The sequence below is a fragment of the Ambystoma mexicanum genome, chromosome 10 (genome assembly GCF_040938575.1).
Source record: "Ambystoma mexicanum isolate Mex_15411 chromosome 10, UKY_AmexF1_1, whole genome shotgun sequence".
NCBI classification, from domain to species: Eukaryota; Metazoa; Chordata; class Amphibia; order Caudata; family Ambystomatidae; genus Ambystoma; species Ambystoma mexicanum.
Window position 1 is genome coordinate 890187425 of NC_090932.1, and position 19094 is coordinate 890206518.

Below are 19094 nucleotides of genomic sequence, written 5' to 3' on the forward strand. Positions count from 1 at the left end.
CTTGGGAGTGCAGACATCCTCAATTGGGAAGGACACCACAGGTGAAGCACTCATACTGCTTCCCAATGTCATCAATACACCCCTAACACAGAACACAGAAAATGGGCTCAATGGGATTGGGGAGGGAGGGAGTTAATAACGGGCCCGTTGTTAGCTCCCTGGTCTACTAGCTGGACCCGCTATGGGCACCTGGTCCCGCGAGCAGACTCGTAATGGGGCGGTAAGGGGTTGACGGCTCCGGCACCATTACCGGCGCCATTAAGCCCTTACCGCCAAGGTAGTAATGACCCCCATAGTCAATTTTAAAGCAATGTGATGAGCTTAATGTGGATGTTTCATTGTTGAAACCCCCAACACATAAAAAAGCACCCATCAGACATGTATAGCAAGGATCCATTCCCCTTTTCAGGTAAAATCAGGTGCATCTGGGTCAAACATGATCACTGTTCTATACATTGCGAGTGATACTGTATGCAAGGATATCAACTGTGTTATTACAGCTGCAGTGTCTATCGTGTTAAGGTGAGAATCACGGGAATGTTGCGTACCTGAATTCCTGGTCGATCTCGACGGGGCAGCCAGGCTGACAAGAAGATTGGGTGACACAAGCAACCAGCCCCTCCTCCACCCTGAATGGATACTGGGTAGAAGATGGACCGATTCCCAACGCCACAAGCTGGATTCAGTGACGACGGAACTGTGCAAGCACAGGCAGGTGAAGTGGAAGGAGATATCCTTGAAGAGGCGAGCTCCGGAGTTCAAAGATGAGAAGGTAGTTCTCCAGAAACTAGCACTGGATGTCTTGAGAAGTTGAGAGTCCCAAGTAGTGGGAGCGTACTCCCGTAGCTGGCAATGGGTGTTGTGGTGACGAGAGTCCAAAGGTGTGGAAGCTGTACTCCGGTAGCTGGTACTGGAGGCTGTGAAGATGAGAGACCAAAGGTGTGGATTCCGTACTTCCGTAGCTGGCAATGGGTGTTGTGGTGACTAGAGTCCAAAGGTGTGGAAGCTGTACTCCCGTAGCTGGTACTGGGGACTGAGATGATGAGAGTCCAAAAATGGAGAAAGTCCCAAGAGAAGCACTGGAGGGAACCACAGAGAAATGGCCTGGCCAGGAGGATTGGAGGGAGTAGGCAGGCAGGAAAACAAGGGCTGGCAAGGGAGAGGAACTAGGAAGAGAAGGGAAGCAGACTGGAACCAGGGGGGAGAGACCTGGGAACAACTAGCCCAAGGGGAGACCAAAAGGCAACAGGCAAAAGGAGAAGGAGAGCAGGTCAGGAACTGGGGCAGAGGCTAAGCTGGGCTAAGCAAGGGTGAGCGAGGACACGATCCGGAACAGAACGCGTTGAGACGCGATCTGCTCCCGACCGCGTCTCTCCCTTTATGGGCCGCCGGCGCCTGCGAGGCCCGGAGCACAAGCCTGATGGTTGCCAGGCGCCGGCGGACCCAGAATGAGGCTTGAGCAGCAAGCTGCTCCAATCCTGGGTGACCGCCCCATGGCGCATGCGCGGGACCGGGACCGCGGTCCCTGACGCACGCGCCGAGGAGCCGCAGCCCATGTCCCCGGAGCTCTCCCCCGGCGTCTCCCCAAGCGCGAAAGCGCGAATAGAGGTGCCAGGGAGGAAGAGCGCGAGCAATGAACCCCGGTCTCCCGGTAAGCGTGACACTATACCCCCTCCCAGGAAGGCCCGGAGCCCCAGGTTTCCATGGAAACCGGTGATAGAACTCGTGCACAAGACGCGGAGCGTGCACATGCCGAGAGGGTTCCCAAGTGCGATCACAGGCCGGGTACCCCTTCCAATCCACCAGGAAATGGAGCACCCCCCTGCGATAGCGGGCATCACAGATCTCCTGAACCTCGAATTCTGGAACCCCCTGTACCAGAACAGGGGCCGGACAAGCACCGGAACGACCATAGGGATCCACCACATAGGGCTTCAGGAGGGAAACATGGAAAACAGGATGAACATGCCACGAACGGGGCAGCTGGAGACGAAAAGCTACAGAGGACAGGCGTTTAACAATCCTAAATGGGCCAAAGTACCGAGGAGCCAATTTAAAAGGCAGGTTGCGAAGAGGCAGATTCTTAGAGGACAGCCAAACCCTATCCCCAACCTGGAAATCAGGTTCCACCCGCCTCCTATGGTCAGCCTGAACCTTCATATAGTCACGAGCAGCCTTCAAAGAGTTACGTGCCAATTCATGCTGCCGTTGGATAGTTGAAACCAAGGCATCAGCGGAAGGAACCGTATGGTCGGTGTAGGGTGGAAAGGAAACAACTTGGGATGTTGTCCCATAGAACAATGAAAGGGGCTGGTCCCAATGGAAGAGTGAAAAGAATTATTGTAGGACACCTCAGCTAAATCTAGATAGGTACTCCAATTGGTTTGCGTGGCATTTGCAAAACTACGGAGGTAGGTTTCCAGAGTCTGGTTCGTTCTTTCCGTGAGACCATTGGACTGCGGATGATAACCCGAGCTTAAGGCTCTATGGATACCAAGATGACCACAAACTTTACTCCAAAAGGAAGAGAGAAACTGAGCCCCTCGGTCAGAGATGATTTTCTCAGGAAGACCATGCAAACGATAGATTTCGTGTAGAAAAGCTGTGGCCATCTGGACCGCGGTAGGTATCTTCACGAAAGGGATGAAATGGGCATATTTCGTAAAACAGTCCACAACGACCATAATACAAGTGTGCCCTGCAGAGGGAGGAAGGTCGACAATAAAGTCGGTAGCAATTGAGTGCCAAGGGTATGGCGGTAATTCAGTAGGAGAAAGCAACCCCAAAGGATGTTGTCTGGGAACTTTGGATTGAGCACAGATCGGACAGGCCTGTACATATCTCCGAACCTCCCCAGCCCAGCCAGGCCACCAAAATTGTCGTGATAGCAATTCTTGTGTTGCACGAATCCCTCGATGGCCTCCAATGGGGGAATCATGAACACCGTGCAAAATGCCACCACAAATCTCTCCTTCAGGGACGTACAGTCTTTTCCGAAAGAATAAGAGGCCATGATTTTCAGATATTGAGGGCCGTCGAAGCAAAACTGACCTCCAAGAATCAGACCGGGTGGCGTCTGATATTGACTGTAAGAGTGGTGACAAGGTCGATAGAAAATGATGAGAAGAGATCAGTGGTTGAATCTGACTGGAGTTGTCTTCTTTCTTCTCTATCTCCAAGGACCGAGACAAGGCATCTGCTCTTAAATTCGAGGACCCGGGGATGTAAGTAATATGAAACACAAACGGAGAAAAGAAGAAGGCCCACCGAGCCTGCCTGGGTGTCCGACATTGCAAGGAGCGCAAATACTGCAGGTTTCGGTGATCAGTACGGACCTCAACCGAGAAGCGGGCTCCCAATAGGTGGTGTCTCCATTCCTCAAACGCTATCTTGATAGCCAACAGTTCCTTCGCAATAACTGCATAGTTCCTTTCGCTAGGATTCAACTTGCGAGAGAAGTAAGCCACGGGATGTTCAACCGATGTAGCGGGATCCTTCTGTAGAAGTACTGCCCCAACAGCAAAGTCTGAAGCGTCTGCTTCAACAATGAAGGGCAAGTCATCCTGTGGGTGGCGTAGGATTGGGGCGGCCATAAAGGCTGACTTCAAGGCGTCAAAAGCTTGTGTGGCAGAAGAGTCCCACAGGAAAGCAATCTTGCTGCTCGTCAGTCTAGTGAGAGGTGCAGAGATCTCAGAGAAGCGTGGAATGAATTGCCTGTAAAAGTTGGCGAATCCCAAAAAGCGTTGCAAGGACCTTACATCATGAGGCTGTTGCCACTCTTGAATTGCTTGGACTTTCTTGAAATCCACCTCAATACCAGATTGACTTATTACGAATCCTAGGAATTCTATCCTGGATTGATGAAAGGAACACTTCTCTGCCTTAACAAACAGATGATTGTGGAAAAGTTGATTGAGGACCTCTCGTACATGACTTATGTGTTCCTCCTTTGATCTGGAAAAGATTAAAATGTCATCCAGATAAATCCAGACTGAGATTCCAATTACGTCTCCAAAGATGTGATCCATGAGCCGCTGGAAAACCGCAGGGGCATTGCACAGACCAAAAGGCATCACCCTGTATTCGAAATGCCCAAATGGTGTCTTAAATGCTGTCTTCCATTCATCTCCACTCTTGATGCGGACCAGATGATAGGCCCCTCGAAGATCAAGCTTAGTAAAAATCCGAGCCTGATGTTGGGTCTCAAGGATACTACGAATCAACGGTAGTGGGTACCGGTCTTTGATGGTAATATCATTTAATTGCCGGTAATCTACACAGGGTCTTAAAGTGCCTTCCTTTTTCTTTACAAAAAACAAAGGAAATCCAGCGGGAGATTTGGATGGTACGATGTACCCCTTACTCAAACAGTCCGATAAGTAATCCTGCAATACTCGTCTCTCCTCCCGAGACAAAGCGTACAGTTTGCCATGGGGAATCTCAACACCAGGAGACAGTTCTATGGCACAATCGAACGACCGATGAGGTGGCAGGGGTATGTTACTTGGTTCAGCAAAAACTTGTTCAAAGTCGGCATACTCAGGAGGAATCAGAAATGCGGAACAAAGGCTGGTCCCCTTGTCGCGAAGTTCCAAATTAGTCGAAGAAACCAGAGTCTGGACTGGCAAGCTGCATTTCGAGGTACAAGAGGTGGAGGAGAAGGTCAAGGTGTGCATCCCCCAATCAATAACCGGATTGTGATGCTGGTGCCAAGGTAACCCTAAGACCAACTTGTAGGTAGGTGACCTGATAACGTCCAAAGCAAGCCTCTCCACGTGATCGGCGATCCGAAGACTTAATCCTACAGTGTGCAGACGAACCGGTCCAGAAGACAAAGGAGTGCCGTCAATAACCTCCACAGGAAGGGCTGTGTGTCTGGGCAAAAGAGGAATCTTGTGGCTGCTAGCAAAATCCTCATCGATGTAATTGCCAGACGCTCCACTATCTAACAGCCCAAAAACTTCAAGCGTCCGACCGGGCAGTTGAATCTGAACCCTCAATGTTTGTAGAACAGCAGGTTGCATGGGAAGAAGAATCGAGCAAAAGGTGGAAAGGTCTGAAAAAGGGGTGAGACCTGTCGTTGCCTTTCCTCCACACGACAGGTCCTCTAGTTTCCCGACTTCTTCTTTTGTGGCCGTAAAGGACACATTCCCAAGTAGTGTCCGGCAGCACCACAGTACAGACATAGGCGTAAAGTTCTTCTTCGTCTTCTTTCCTCGTCCGATAACGGCCCTCTCACTGCTCCCAACTGCATAGGTTCTGGACCAGATTCTGTTGAACCAAAAGCCCCGGCGGGAAGACTGGCTGTTCTGGGATCGAATTTCTCCAGCCGACGTCTCTCAGCCTTTCGTTCGGCTAGTCTCTGGTCAATGCGAAGCACCTGATTAATTAAGAGTTGGAGACTCTCAGGTTCGGGGATGTGAAGTAGTTCGTCCTTGTATTCTTCCCTCAACCCCCGGCGAAACAGGGTCTTTTGCGTGACTTCTGGCCATTGTGAATCTGTAGCCAACAGGCGGAAGCGACTGATGTATGTTATAATGTCGGAACTGCCCTGCTTGATGTCCATTAGCTGATTCTGTGCAGCGGCAGCCAGATTGGGTGTCTGAAAAACCTCCAAGAATGCCTTCTCAAAAGCAGCAAATTCATTCAAAATGGGGCTATTAGTAGCCACAAAAGGCGTAGCCCAGGCTAGGGCATTCCCCATTTAAATTTCCCAGGATATATCCGATCTTGGCCTTATCATTATTGAAATAGGTAGACCTGAAAAGGAAATGGATGCGACAGTGGTTGCAGAATTCCGCCACTCGACGTGGGTCTCCATCGAACCTGATTGGGGCAGTATGGGCCAAAGAACTTTCAGCCTGCGGAGCACCTCCTGTCCCCTGAGTTACCATCTGACGTAAGACTTGATTTTCTTGGTGTAAGGCAGTCATCTCTGCTCTGAGGGCTTGCAAATCGTTCCGCAGGTCCTGTGTGTCTTCCATTTCCAGATCGGAAGGTAGGCGTCTCAATCTGTTAAGGTGAGAATCACGGGAATGTTGCGTACCTGAATTCCTGGTCGATCTCGACGGGGCAGCCAGGCTGACAAGATGATTGGGTGACACAAGCAACCAGCCCCTCCTCCGCCCTGAATGGATACTGGGTAGAAGATGGACCGATTCCCAACGCCACAAGCTGGATTCAGTGACGACGGAACTGTGCAAGCACAGGCAGGTGAAGTGGAAGGAGATATCCTTGAAGAGGCGAGCTCCGGAGTTCAAAGATGAGAAGGTAGTTCTCCAGAAACTAGCACTGGATGTCTTGAGAAGTTGAGAGTCCCAAGTAGTGGGAGCGTACTCCCGTAGCTGGCAATGGGTGTTGTGGTGACGAGAGTGCAAAGGTGTGGAAGCTGTACTCCCGTAGATGGTACTGGAGGCTGTGAAGATGAGAGACCAAAGGTGTGGATTCCGTACTTCCGTAGCTGGCAATGGGTGTTGTGGTGACTAGAGTCCAAAGGTGTGGAAGCTGTACTCCCGTAGCTGGTACTGGGGACTGAGATGATGAGAGTCCAAAAATGGAGAAAGTCCCAAGAGAAGCACTGGAGGGAACCACAGAGAAATGGCCTGGCCAGGAGGATTGGAGGGAGTAGGCAGGCAGGAAAACAAGGGCTGGCAAGGGAGAGGAACCAGGAAGAGAAGGGAAGCAGGCTGGAACCAGGGGGGAGAGACCTGGGAACAACTAGCCCAAGGGGAGACCAAAAGGCAACAGGCAAAAGGAGAAGGAGAGCAGGTCAGGAACTGGGGCAGAGGCTAAGCAAGGGTGAGCGAGGACACGATCCGGAACAGAACGCGTTGAGACGCGATCTGCTCCCGACCGCGTCTCTCCCTTTATGGGCCGCCGGCGCCTGCGAGGCCCGGAGCGCAAGCCTGATGGTTGCCAGGCGCCGGCGGACCCAGAATGAGGCTTGAGCAGCAAGCTGCTCCAATCCTGGGTGACAGCCCCATGGCGCATGCGTGGGACCGTGACCGCGGTCCCTGACGCACGCGCCGAGGAGCCGCAGCCCATGTCCCCGGAGCTCTCCCCCCGGCGTCTCCCCAAGCGCGAAAGCGTGAATAGAGGCGCCAGGGAGGAAGAGCGCGAGCAATGAACCCCGGTCTCCCGGTAAGCGTGACATATCGAATGCAATCCTTAGTGCCTGTGGTCAGCCGATTGAAGCATTAGTTTCCATTCCTTTGGCGGTTAAAACATTAATGTTTAGTCAGGACTGGATCAGAAAAACTAAGCAAATGCATAGGTAAGCTCTGTATCGCTCATTGTCCAATTTAGATAAACCACTGGGAAACCTTTCAAGATATTTGAGTTGATTTCCTAATTCCTTCCGGTGTGATCAATTTCTAAAGTTCCATTTTAATTTATTGTATACTAATGTGATCCTTGCAATATGGTCCAAAGACAAAGTAATATCATTATTTTGTAATTTCTGTCTGGCAGAAGAAGCGATTCAAACCCTAAGACATCTTATGGTAGAATGTTTACCTCTACAAGAGTCTAGAGTGCAATTATTGGACTGGTTTGTTGACCAGGTTGAACATTGAGGAATTCTGGAACAGATTGAACTCTAGTAATGAAACCCTATTAACATATGCAGTTTTAAAATGTTTAAATCATTTTGCATTGATGGACGGGAGTGACTCCTCTCTAATCAATGTTGCTGGGAATTCTCCTCGGGTTTCATACTGCCTCTGTAATAAGGTTATGGTTATGTTATGCTATATTGTTATAACTCAGGGATTTTGAATTTTATGACGACAAAGTATGAATTAATTTTAAATGGTTTTCAGACGATATAATTGTAATTATGAAATGGATTTGCTTTTCTCTTGATCCCCTTTTACAAATGCCTTATGATTCACTATATTTTATGTTTATGATGCATTATGCCTCCGTGTTTCCTTCTTGTGTCCTTTGTGTTTTATGTGAAATGTTGATTTAATCAACCATACCACATTAAATTAAATACAATTTCTTTTTTTTAAAGATCTCTATACATATATCATGTGCAGCTAAGGCAAAGAAGGTTCAGTGCCAGAGTGTGTGAATAGTTTATTCGACTTCTACTAAAACGCATGAATTGAATTTGCTAGAATAGGAGAAGTCCGGGATGTATGATAGTTCTCTCTCTAGCTAAATGCATAAATGCACATTTTGGTAACCTGGCCGGCTGTAAAGACCTAGTGGGATGATGTATTTGTTCAAGTAAATCTATTTATGCACACATGATTAGAAAAAGAGAAGAGGGTGATCTTCTTCTATGTGGAGTAGAGAATAAAATACCTAAGGGGAAGTTTGATCAACACGCTTATGGAAGCGACAAAGCTACTTCTTTCCCCTTTACAATTCTCCTTCTGACATCCTAGCACCACTCACTTTTAGGTGTGTCTAGAAAGAACTGGACCTTGCACCCTGTCTCTTGCATGCTACTCTTAGAGGGTCTCTAGCACCAATCGGATGGTCATCAAATCATGAAAGCTTCCGATTGGTTCATTGTGTGGCTCTAGCCACTCCCCAGCCAAAGGAACTAGCTTCCAACCCAAACATAAGCAGTGTGCCAAGCTTTCAGGCCCTGCAGACAGAGGCGTTTCTAGCCTTGGGTATGTGGGAATAAGCTATAAGAAGTGGAGAAGGAGGACATATTTTGATCTGTACAGTGTGAAAGTGATCAATTCAATAACCCCTTATTGGCTGTCTCTTCTATGCTGAATGGTTACCCATTAAATATGTTTCCATGAGAAAGAACATACTGCCACAGAATACAGCACGTGAGAACACATTTCAAGTACATACCTGCGAGGTAGCTTTCTTTACTTGCTCCACTTTAAAAAGGTTTGGTTGGCCGCTTTCATCGTTAAACTTTTTAATTGCATGTTTTAGGATCGGCTGCAGCTCTGCGCTATTGCTCGATACAGGTTTTGGGCAGCCAACACACAATGTTTCTGGAGAAAATAAACAACATTCAGTTAAGATTACAGTTGGCAGCTAACAAAGGATATGTGTCCTTGCAGCGGTAAACCCTACTGGCCTCTTGCTTTGAAAGATTTCAAAATGGAGGCCACTTGTTCACTTGTGTACGAGAGTTCCTTATTACTTTTTGCAGTGGATGGTAAGGTGCTTCTTTGGCGCTGCAGCTCTAACCAAGTCTTAAGAGTTGCTGGTCATATAGATCCTTCACTCAGCCGCAAAGAATGGAAATCGACAGCCGGATGAGTGAAAAATCCTAACACATTGTCATCCTGCTTTTTTGGGAACAATCTGCGTGGGTACAATTGCAGACCAGGCTCTCTGGCTCTAAGGATATCAGGCAGGTCCTCGTGCCAGATTCCTTCTGCTTATATTCACTGTTGTTATTATTACCAATGTAATGGTAGTCAGTTTATCAACATTGGAAGGATAAAGGGCTGAGTCTGCCCAGCCGCGATTTGAGCTTGCAAAGTGCAGGTTTTCCCCATGTCGGAGGTGAGCGCTTAACCCGTGAGCTAACCCACCCGACACAACGATGTAGTGCTCCAATGCATTTTTGTATCAGGTAATTTGCTGTGGTTCAAATGTGATGCAATATTGCACTACGCCACTGCAAGGTTTATGTAGTACAAGCCTCCATCATGTCCTGGTAGCACAAAATTCATTGGCTAGTCATGGCCAATCAGGATCTGTTTTGATCTTCCAAACTGGGGTCTACGAGGAATTAAAGCCTTCTATATTGTTTTCTGCTAGTTTGTCCCCTTTAGCAGACAAGCTTAGCCTTGTCTGTGGGTTAGCTTTTCTGAACACTGGACACTGTTACTTTGAAAATAGAGTCGAATAGCTGGATGTTCTAACAGGCATGTCTCATGGGTGTTCTCCTTTAACAAAGCATGCTGCAAATACTTTTCATTAGCCTGTCACATGCACATCAAATAGATAATGTTAAAACACAGATATCCATGGCTTGATGTCTTAAGAAGTAGGGAACTCTTGAGAAGGCCGCTAATAAAGTATTTTCAGCATCTAAATGAGATGGCAGCACTGAATGGACTACAGTTCTAAAAGGATAGGATGAAATAAATGGTGTGACCTTCCTCAAAAGTATGCGTTCAAATGCTGGGAGTCAGGACCAATGCAATAAGTACCATCCACCTATACAGTCATACATGTGTCAAAGACTAAGGCTGTCGGTGGCAATCAGTTGGAAGCACACACTTTCACCACTGGATGACAGTGCAATTGAGATATCTATGTCAAAGCTATACCAGCATGTAACCCTGGCGTGTTTTTCTTTCTAAATTGGGGTTGCATTTCCAGCTATGTTCTTTATGTGCTCGATGAATAGTCAAGTTGTAGTACTGTTATACTGATACTCAGTTGCGTAATTAGGATTCAGCTGCCCTAGGCCCAACAAAGTGCTTGCGCCCCTACTTTACACCGCCCCCTTTACCAGACCCCACCCCTTCACCAGACTCCACCCCCTTCAGCCAATATGAATCCGAAAAACTCTTGGCAGGACACCTGCAGGTCCAAATAGACAAAAGAATTGAAGCAGTGGCAAGTGGCAGTCGAAGTGCATTCGGGTCCAACTCAGCCTTTCATTCTTCCGAGGTCGGGTCATCCAGTTACAGCTCAGAGTGTTAATAAGTCACCACAGTTTTGTGAATATTGGTCCATGACATGTCACATAGTAGAGCCGCAAACGCGGACAAGGGTGGCATGGATCAGACTCATGAAATCACACGACTTGGTTCATTGGGATATGTCATGAAGAAATGCTTGCGGTACCCACTTGCAGCCCTTTCGGTGTGAACGTGGGTCTCAGAAACAGAAACTCAAATGTATACTCGATACAACCTGCGCTGCCTGGCAGTGGTGATCTCTGCAGTCTGTCGCCAGAAACTACAGCGGAGGCACAGATGCAACTTTCAAAGGAACATGACAGGCTCAGGGAAAAAATGCCCACCAAAATCCACAGCAAAAATGCCCACCAAAACCAACACATCACTTTATTCCAGCAAGGGAGACAATGCAATTCCCTGAACCGCGGTGTAGTGGTTTAACCAAAGATTCTTTAAAAGATCTGCAGCAGGTCCCCGGCTTGAATCCTGGCAAGACCAACTCAGCCTTTCATTCTTCCGAGGTCGGGTCATCCAGTTACAGCTCAGCGCGTTAATAAGTCACCACAGTTTCGTGAATTCTGGTTCATGACATGTCACATATGGCAAGTAATGCGCACAATTATTGTGCTGCTCTGCCGACAGGACCACATTCGCATGCAGACTTTTGCTCTGCTTGGTAAGTGCATTCGGGTTCAGCAAAATGAATCCTTTCACTGCCCGGAAATTGCCGCCACAACAAAGAAGCCAGTTTTTGTTTTGCACAAGCCCAATTAATCCCCGAAGAACAAGGTCAGAAACACCCAAAAATAGCACTTTTAAGATTTGTGTGCCCTGTCCATATAAAACAAACAACTAGGCTGTCTGTGGCTCTGCTGTCCCCCATATCTTTGTGGCCAACTCACTCTACTCCAACGGCATCATGAAAACAAGGGACCAATCTTTGGAGGATAAATAAGGAGAAACGAGTACCAACTTTGGTTGAGTGATATTGTATGCATATGTTCTATGTAAAGCGCTGTATAAATAACACATCATTATCATTACATTGGAAACGGTTTGAAGGTTCAGCAGCCATTGTAGAGTCTGAAAAGGTAGACATTTTCTGGGCTACGTACTCAGCACTCACATGCTTGTCATGCCTCCACATCAATGACACTCCTGTTCCTTCCTTCCACCACTTCTCTCACGTAGGAGGCCTCATTAGCATTCACGTGACTGGTACCCTGATTCACCTCCTGAAGTCAAGTCAGAGACCGCAGTGACGTGACGAGTCCAGCCTCCCTGGGTCGGGTCATGGTCACAGAGGCTGCACAGCACTGGTGTGGCGGCACTGCAGCTCATCCAGAAGTGCTGAGCCTGTTTCCGGTTCGGGCTCAGGATGCAAAGGCTCTCTTGATGCCCCATGTTCCAGTGTGACTCCGCGCACGTGGTGCAGGGATTCCGATTGATCCAGTGCGTCGGTGCCCCCAGTTGCAGACAGTGCGCTGAGACACGGCAGGGGTGACTCCAGACAGAGTAAAGTCAGTCAGAGCCCAATAACGCTGCCACACAGCAGCCACTGCAAGACCTCAGCTACTAGAACCCAGGGTGGTTGTCACTGGCTAAGGGGTAATGGGTAGGCAGCAGGGAGGGTACGGTACAGTTCTCTTCTGTAAACTTGACTTGAGTCAGGAGAGAGGCTTAGAGACCATGGGACCTTGTGCAGCTTGACTCTGTTGCACGCAGTCTGGAAGGAAGGAAGAGCAAACACACCCGTCGGCCAGCCCACAAGTCAGAACAGAAGAGCTTAGCTAACATTGGCTGATAGAAGCTTCAAGGCCCATGCTAACAGGTTATTGGTTCCTGATTGGTTGATCATGTGGTATAAGGGCAGAGCCAACACTAATACCGTTAAGGCTCATCAATCAAATTGTTTTTATCTTGTCAATTGTACTTCCAAGCTGAGCTCCTCCAGACACAGTGGCACCAGAGTGACCATGTGGCCTGTAATTGGAAGCTGTGATTGGTTGGTAGGCTCTGCTTGAAATGGCAGGGGGAGGGGAGTCTATAGCCCAGAGCAGACAGACAGAATCTTCACACTTCTTGCCAGCCGGGCCTGAGCATTATTGAAGCCTTTTTTTCTTCTTTTCTCACTCATTGTGGACTCGTGGAGCCCATGAGGTGCCTTCAGCAGGCCGGCACGTGACTCTCTCTCTCTAGTCTTAGACGTCTGCTCACTCATGTATAGCCCAGCAGCCCCAGCCACGAAATTAATACAGTAATTAAACAAACACGAACACTACCTCTCCTCTCCCGCCCACCCCGATCACCTGGGGCCCCCTCCCAAGGATCCCAGGATGGGGGACCAGGCACGAGCCCTGTTTTACCTCCCATAAAGACGTCACTGCGGGCCGCTGCTCAATACCCGGGCGTGGACCAACAAGGCATGGGATGTGCTGCCTCCCTGCTTGCTGACTCAGTGTTGTGATTTATTGACTTCTCGTTGTTGTCGGACGTGGAATCCAATACTTTGATTTTAAAAAGAACCATTCCAGAGCGGTTTCTTTTTAAAATGAAAGTATAGGAATGACAGATGAAAAAAGGTGCACCGCTCCCAGCCGCTCCTCACTGATACTAACATTTACTAAATGCACATGAAAATGTGCCACCCTTTAAGAATGTGCTGCCCTAGGCTGAGGCCTAGTTGGCCTTAGTGTAAATACATCATTGCTGGTACTGTCTGGTCAGATATGATGAGATGTGTCATCAAAACGAATCCAGTGTTCTGGATGTTAATGTGATTGGTGGGGCTAACACGGATAAATGAATACACTGTAGACGTCAGAGACTTTATGACTTCATTAGCACATCTGTAGGACCTGCTACAAGACCTGTGCTGTACCAGGAGGAGCAACAAAGCACTTTCTAACTTTATTTGCCAGGGGTGAGCAATTTATTCGCGATATTAAGCACTTTATAACTCCATCTGTTCACTTTTACAGTGACATCCTATCGTCACGTGGTTTTGGGTGTAATGGTCATGCAAACCACGGCGTGGTACCTCCATCTGGAGTCAAATTGTTCCCTAATTAAAACTCTAGGTGTTGAATAAACTGTGTGTGATGTTTTTGTATTATTGTTTTTCACAACGCAGTGTTGCAGAAATGTCAGTGTAAGAAACTTCGAATTCATCAACTGCTCCGGTTAACTGTTTGACTGCTGGAACTGCGACGATTATTTATGCGAATTAGGACATGTATATATATGCAACACTGCGCGGCAGTTATAGCACAAAGCATTTTTAGCATTGTAATATCCTTGTCTGGCTTCACGTTTTTATGTTTAAACAGATCTTCTTGAAATTACATGATAAATACATTGTTGAATAAAATAATGACACTATTTACACTGGTTTTGGCAGACATTCGCTCTTCTGATTGCATTTATTTCTATTTCCCTAAGTTTCTATTCATTTTTAGTTTGGCTAAGAAGTGGCACTTGCGCCGCCTATAAGCACAACTATTGCATTAAAGTACAGATGGGGAGAAATGGCCTATAATGAGGGACACACAGCTTGAAGGTGTTAATTAGATGTTTGGCCACCCTTTGACTGCCTATGACCATGATAATCTCTATGGCCATTCCCACCCGCTTCTTGGTCCTCCGTGCCCAAAATGCCTCCTCCTGGGAACTCTTTGAGCTCGATTTATTCAAGCCTTAACATTAAACGTTGCATTCGGAGTGCCTACCAGTGTATTTGCAACGCAGTTTTCTGAGAGTTAATGACTTCATTGGAGCTGGAAACATGCTACTGCTGTAACAAAAATGTCCTAGCCAGATCTGTCTTCAGCCACTCGGTTTATAAGAACTCTGTGTTTCCTGCGCTGAAGTCTAGTTAAGCACAAGCACTGTCAAAGCCAACTGTTTTGTCTTGTATTTAAGTACCAGGCACTGATGTTAAATGTCCAGGTACTCGTACCATTTTCTCACCTGCTACTATAAATGGACAGTTAATATCACTACGGTATTGCCCTGCAAGTGCCTTCCCCATGCCTACACACAACCCAAAACTGTTCTTATTTCAATTGCTTGTTTTCTTTATTGTGTGTGGGTGAAGAGTGCTTACCATATGGACACTATGAAAGTAAAATCAACAAGCAGGGACAACTCCCCATGTCACCTCCGCACTCACAGTGGCACCTCCTCTTTTGGTGGGTTTAAAAAGGCTTGAAAAAGCCTTTTCCCCTGAATTATGAAAGTGGGAGAATCCGTTTGAGCCAACTCATGCATTTCACAACTCCACCTCGTAGCTATCGCTGGAAGTTCACTTCCAGTTTAGAGCCACATCAACAAGGCCTTGTGGGTATGCAAATTAGCCCTAATGCAAGTCTTTTGCTCATTGAAATTGTCTTTGTCTTAGAGGGCAGTACTACTTTATGCATAGCTTAATCAACCAAAAACAAACCTTTTGCAAGGCTGCAAGACAACTACATACCTGGTTTGCACAGTCTTAGGGGTGATCAGTGCAGTATAGCCTTGACAGTCTTGTGTTTCGAGCATTGTCTCCGGAGCAACCAACTCGCCTTGGAAACAAGACAACATGGAGAAACACAGGTTCGATCCCCGGGTCCGCACTTAGAAACCTCTGGGTATTAAGCGTGTTATAAATAAACTATCATATCATATCATTGGTACATGTTTATAAAACATGAATAAGGTTATAGTGGGTTTTAAAAGGCTTGAAAAATCCCTTTCACCTGAAATGTGAAAGTAGCATAACTAGTGAAATGCAAAGTAGGATACAGTCAGCAATGGCTGGGGTGGCTCCAGCAAATTCACATCTGAAAATACCACTCACACCCACATCGAAAGCGACAGAGAGAGAAAGAAAGGGCAGAGAGAAAGTGTGAAAGAGAGGGGGGGTGGGGTGGAGATGGAGAGTGAGAGAGAGAGAGATCTCTATCGGCATATCATGATCCAGGTGGGTAAAGCTAGTTCGGCAACAATTGTCTTAGCAGGCTTGGGGAGCCTCAGAGACTGTCAGTTCTAAAACTAGCATAGGTTGTGCAAGGTCGCTTCTGACCCACCCTCCCCCTGACTACAGAACGGTTTTATGAATATTGGTATCGGGGCAAGTCCTTGGCAAGGCATTTTGCCATTGGCTGTTTATAGACTGAAAAATAAACAATTTATAACTCCTCCCCCCCCTGATATATAAACATTTTGCATTTGTGCAGTACAATTGTTAATCAATGAAAAATGAAAATGATGGCACAGTCTGAAATATAATATGAATGAATGTAAATATGTTAAGTCTTATTGTGATGATATTGTCAGTTATGTGTGCTGTTAATCTCTTTGCCAGTTATTTGGTTCATTTGAAATGATCATTTATATTCTGCTTGATCTTCTGTTAAACAAAATGTAGTGTCCAACTTTAGATGCTATAGTGCTCTTTGGTTTAAATGAAATGAATGTTGATTTTTGTTCTGTCTGTTAACTTTAAGGTTTTGGTCTGATAAAAGGGACGCAAGTGAAGCCACAGTTTTCTTTGCACAATACTTAAGGGAACATATTTCAAAGAATTAAAAAGCCGAGTGCTGAACAAATGATACATGTGAATATTCAATAGGCGAATGTATATCACTGCAACGCTACATACAGAGCGTAAACTCAGGCAATAATATGGTTTCATTAATATTATTAGTGCCTGGAATAGTAAAGAGAATGTCAGCAGTTGTGCATTTCGTTTTGAACACGTGGTCCTGCTTCTTACCTGAAAGTTTGCAGTCTTGCCGGATCGAAGCTATTGAGCCATTGAGGGAGACATACACCTGTGCCCTGCAAGTACCTGTAACCTATCATCCAATAAAACAGAGAGAATGGTATATTTTATTTATTTATGTGCAGGGAGGAACAATGATCGTTTGATCACGCAAAACACATATAATAGATGAGAAATCTGTGGTGTGGGGATTGAGGTGAGCACACCAGTTTCTTCTTCAAGAATGTCATGTATTAAATGAGTTCCAACAAGAGCCCCTCTCCACTGCAAGACTGCAACTGCCCCAGAGTCACCAAGGGCCCCCCTTTATACACATAGAGAATTCTACCATGTCATAATGCAAAAGGCTGAAGATAAACAAACAGGTTCAAAGGAGCACAGTTATGTCTAGCATATTAGTAAGCGACCGTTGAGATATTAATAAATACATAGGCACAAACACATCTCCTCTTTTTGTTAAAACACACTCCGTTCGTTTTTCAGTAATATTTAACACACCCAGAAGGATGCACTCATCTCCCAATTGCCACTCTGGCTTTCTTAAGCATCCTTCAATCCTCCAAAACCACAGCCCCACTCAGCTCGTTTTTTACAGTTATGGGGCATTCCAATCTGCTGTCTTTTTTTGGGTACAAATCCAGGCTTCCAGGTCCAAACCTTGTCACCTTCTGGCACTCTAATAGGCCAAGCCTTTTTTTAAGCATCAGACCCACCTCTTCATTGACTCCCTCTTGCACTCCACTCTATCCATCAAAGTACACTAGTCCCACTCAACAAATCATGACCTTCCCAACCAAACAGGACATATTGCAGGCGAGGGCTTCCTCCTCCTCAAAATCTCAAATGGCACTAGCTCAGGTGTCGAATGTGGAGCCATCCTGTATGCATAAACCCTCTTCTCAACCTCCACTTCCCAGACCCTGCCTTCTTTGAACGCCATGAGGCTGGCATGCATGATCATAATGTTGAATCTTTTGACCATCCCATTGGTCTCGGGATGAAAGAGGGATGACCTGTAATGGGTAACACCTGTACCTGCCAGAAATTGCTCCATTATACACCAGGTACATTGTACACCAATATCTAAAAGAAATTTGCTGTGAAAACCCTCCCTCTGGAATACCTGATCCAGAAATGCCACAACCGCTCCAGAGTCAGCCTCCTGAACAATACAAATCTCAACCCACTTGGAGTACACGTCCATGAGAAAAATGATATATTTCCTCACTCCCTCAACTCCTAGTATCTGTCCCAGAATGTCAATGACCATACATTCACATGGCACTTTGGGAAATTCCAAAGGCTTAAAATGTTGGACAATACACTTCAGTGTTATGTCAGCATCACCACACAAGGAATTAGCTTCACTAATCTTTCCACCTGACTGTCAAGATTCGGCCACCAATAGTCATCCCTTAGTCAGCCCTTGGTTTTGTGACATTCCAAGATGGTCTTCATGGGCAATTTCCATAAGCTTGTCTCTAACACCTAGAGGTGGTACAATGCGACCAGATCTTAGAAGAAAACCACCTTCTATACTAATTTAATTCGTAACTCTGTGAAAGCACTAAGACTATCCTCACATTCCCTTGTCCAGCCAGACCAGTCATTAAGAACAAAATCCTTCACCTTGGTCAATTGATCATCCATACTCTCAGCTTCCTTCCACTCATTTTCCGAAATGGAAGGTCCACAGGTTGAACAAATCTCCCCATCTATATCTTCTTCGACATCTCTTTCACCATCAATGCAGCAACTCTTATTTCTGAATACAAAATCTGTAATCACATTCTACTTGCCTCTAATATGATCTACACTAAATTGATGGCCCTGTAATGCTGTGACCCATCTAAGGATCCTTCGAGACACTCCATAGAAAGCCTTTATGTTGAATATACTCACAAGCACCTTGTGGTCTGTAAACATTTGTGAAATTCATATCCCATAGAAACACCTTGAATTTGTTTTAGGGACCAATCAACACATAAAGCTCCTTTCTCTATGACAGAATATCTTTCCTCCAATCCTGCAGACACCTGGAGGCAAATGCTTTCTCACTACCATTCTGCACACAGCACCAAGACCAGAATTGCTGGCATCCATCCGCACAAAGGTCTCACAGTTTGTGTCAACATTGCTCAATATAGGCGCATTCACAATACAATCCTTGATGTCAGAAATTCCCTCTGACATTCCAAAGACCATACAAAAGGAACATCCATGTCGCCATGCAAGAATGGTGCAGTTTGTTTGCGGCAACATTATCATATGGGACCTGCGGGGGACACCGCCGCAACCCCCACATTTGTTTTAAATGGAGCGGGGGACACCCTTGAAACCCCCACTCCCATTTAGCCCACATATTGTCCCCATAAATAATGTGACCTGTGTTGTTTCCCGGCTTCTATATGTTTGGCAACATTATTTATGGGGACAACATTACCTGATACCGCAATGTTTCCAGACAGTTCTATGAGCGTTTGACACATTATTTTCTACTTACCTATACTTTTGCTAAATGTATTTTGAAAAATTTGACGACTTTTTTTTTACCGCGCACCACGCACCACAAAACTTGCCATTTAGATTTTATGTCAAAAAAAATTGGAAGAAAAAGAAAATTGGTGAAAAAAGTGATTAGGTGAAAGTATAGGTCGGCAAACGTGGGCTAGATCTTCCGGGCACCTATGTGACTTCCTGAAGTTCTC

General features: G+C 46.4%; 1 protein-coding gene across 2 annotated transcripts in view; it reads right to left on the bottom strand.

Annotated features, from left to right (window-relative positions):
- The window catches only part of LOC138493248 (uncharacterized), a 387082-nt gene that overhangs the window by 95128 nt on the left and 272860 nt on the right, over window positions 1–19094 (bottom strand). For both annotated transcript variants that reach the window (XM_069620382.1, XM_069620381.1), the window contains exons 12-13: window positions 16378–16459; window positions 8824–8972 (exon numbers count right to left, since the gene is read on the bottom strand). In XM_069620382.1, the coding sequence (XP_069476483.1) occupies window positions 8824–8972; window positions 16378–16459 (231 nt within the window). The remainder of the gene's footprint in view (window positions 1–8823; window positions 8973–16377; window positions 16460–19094) is intronic.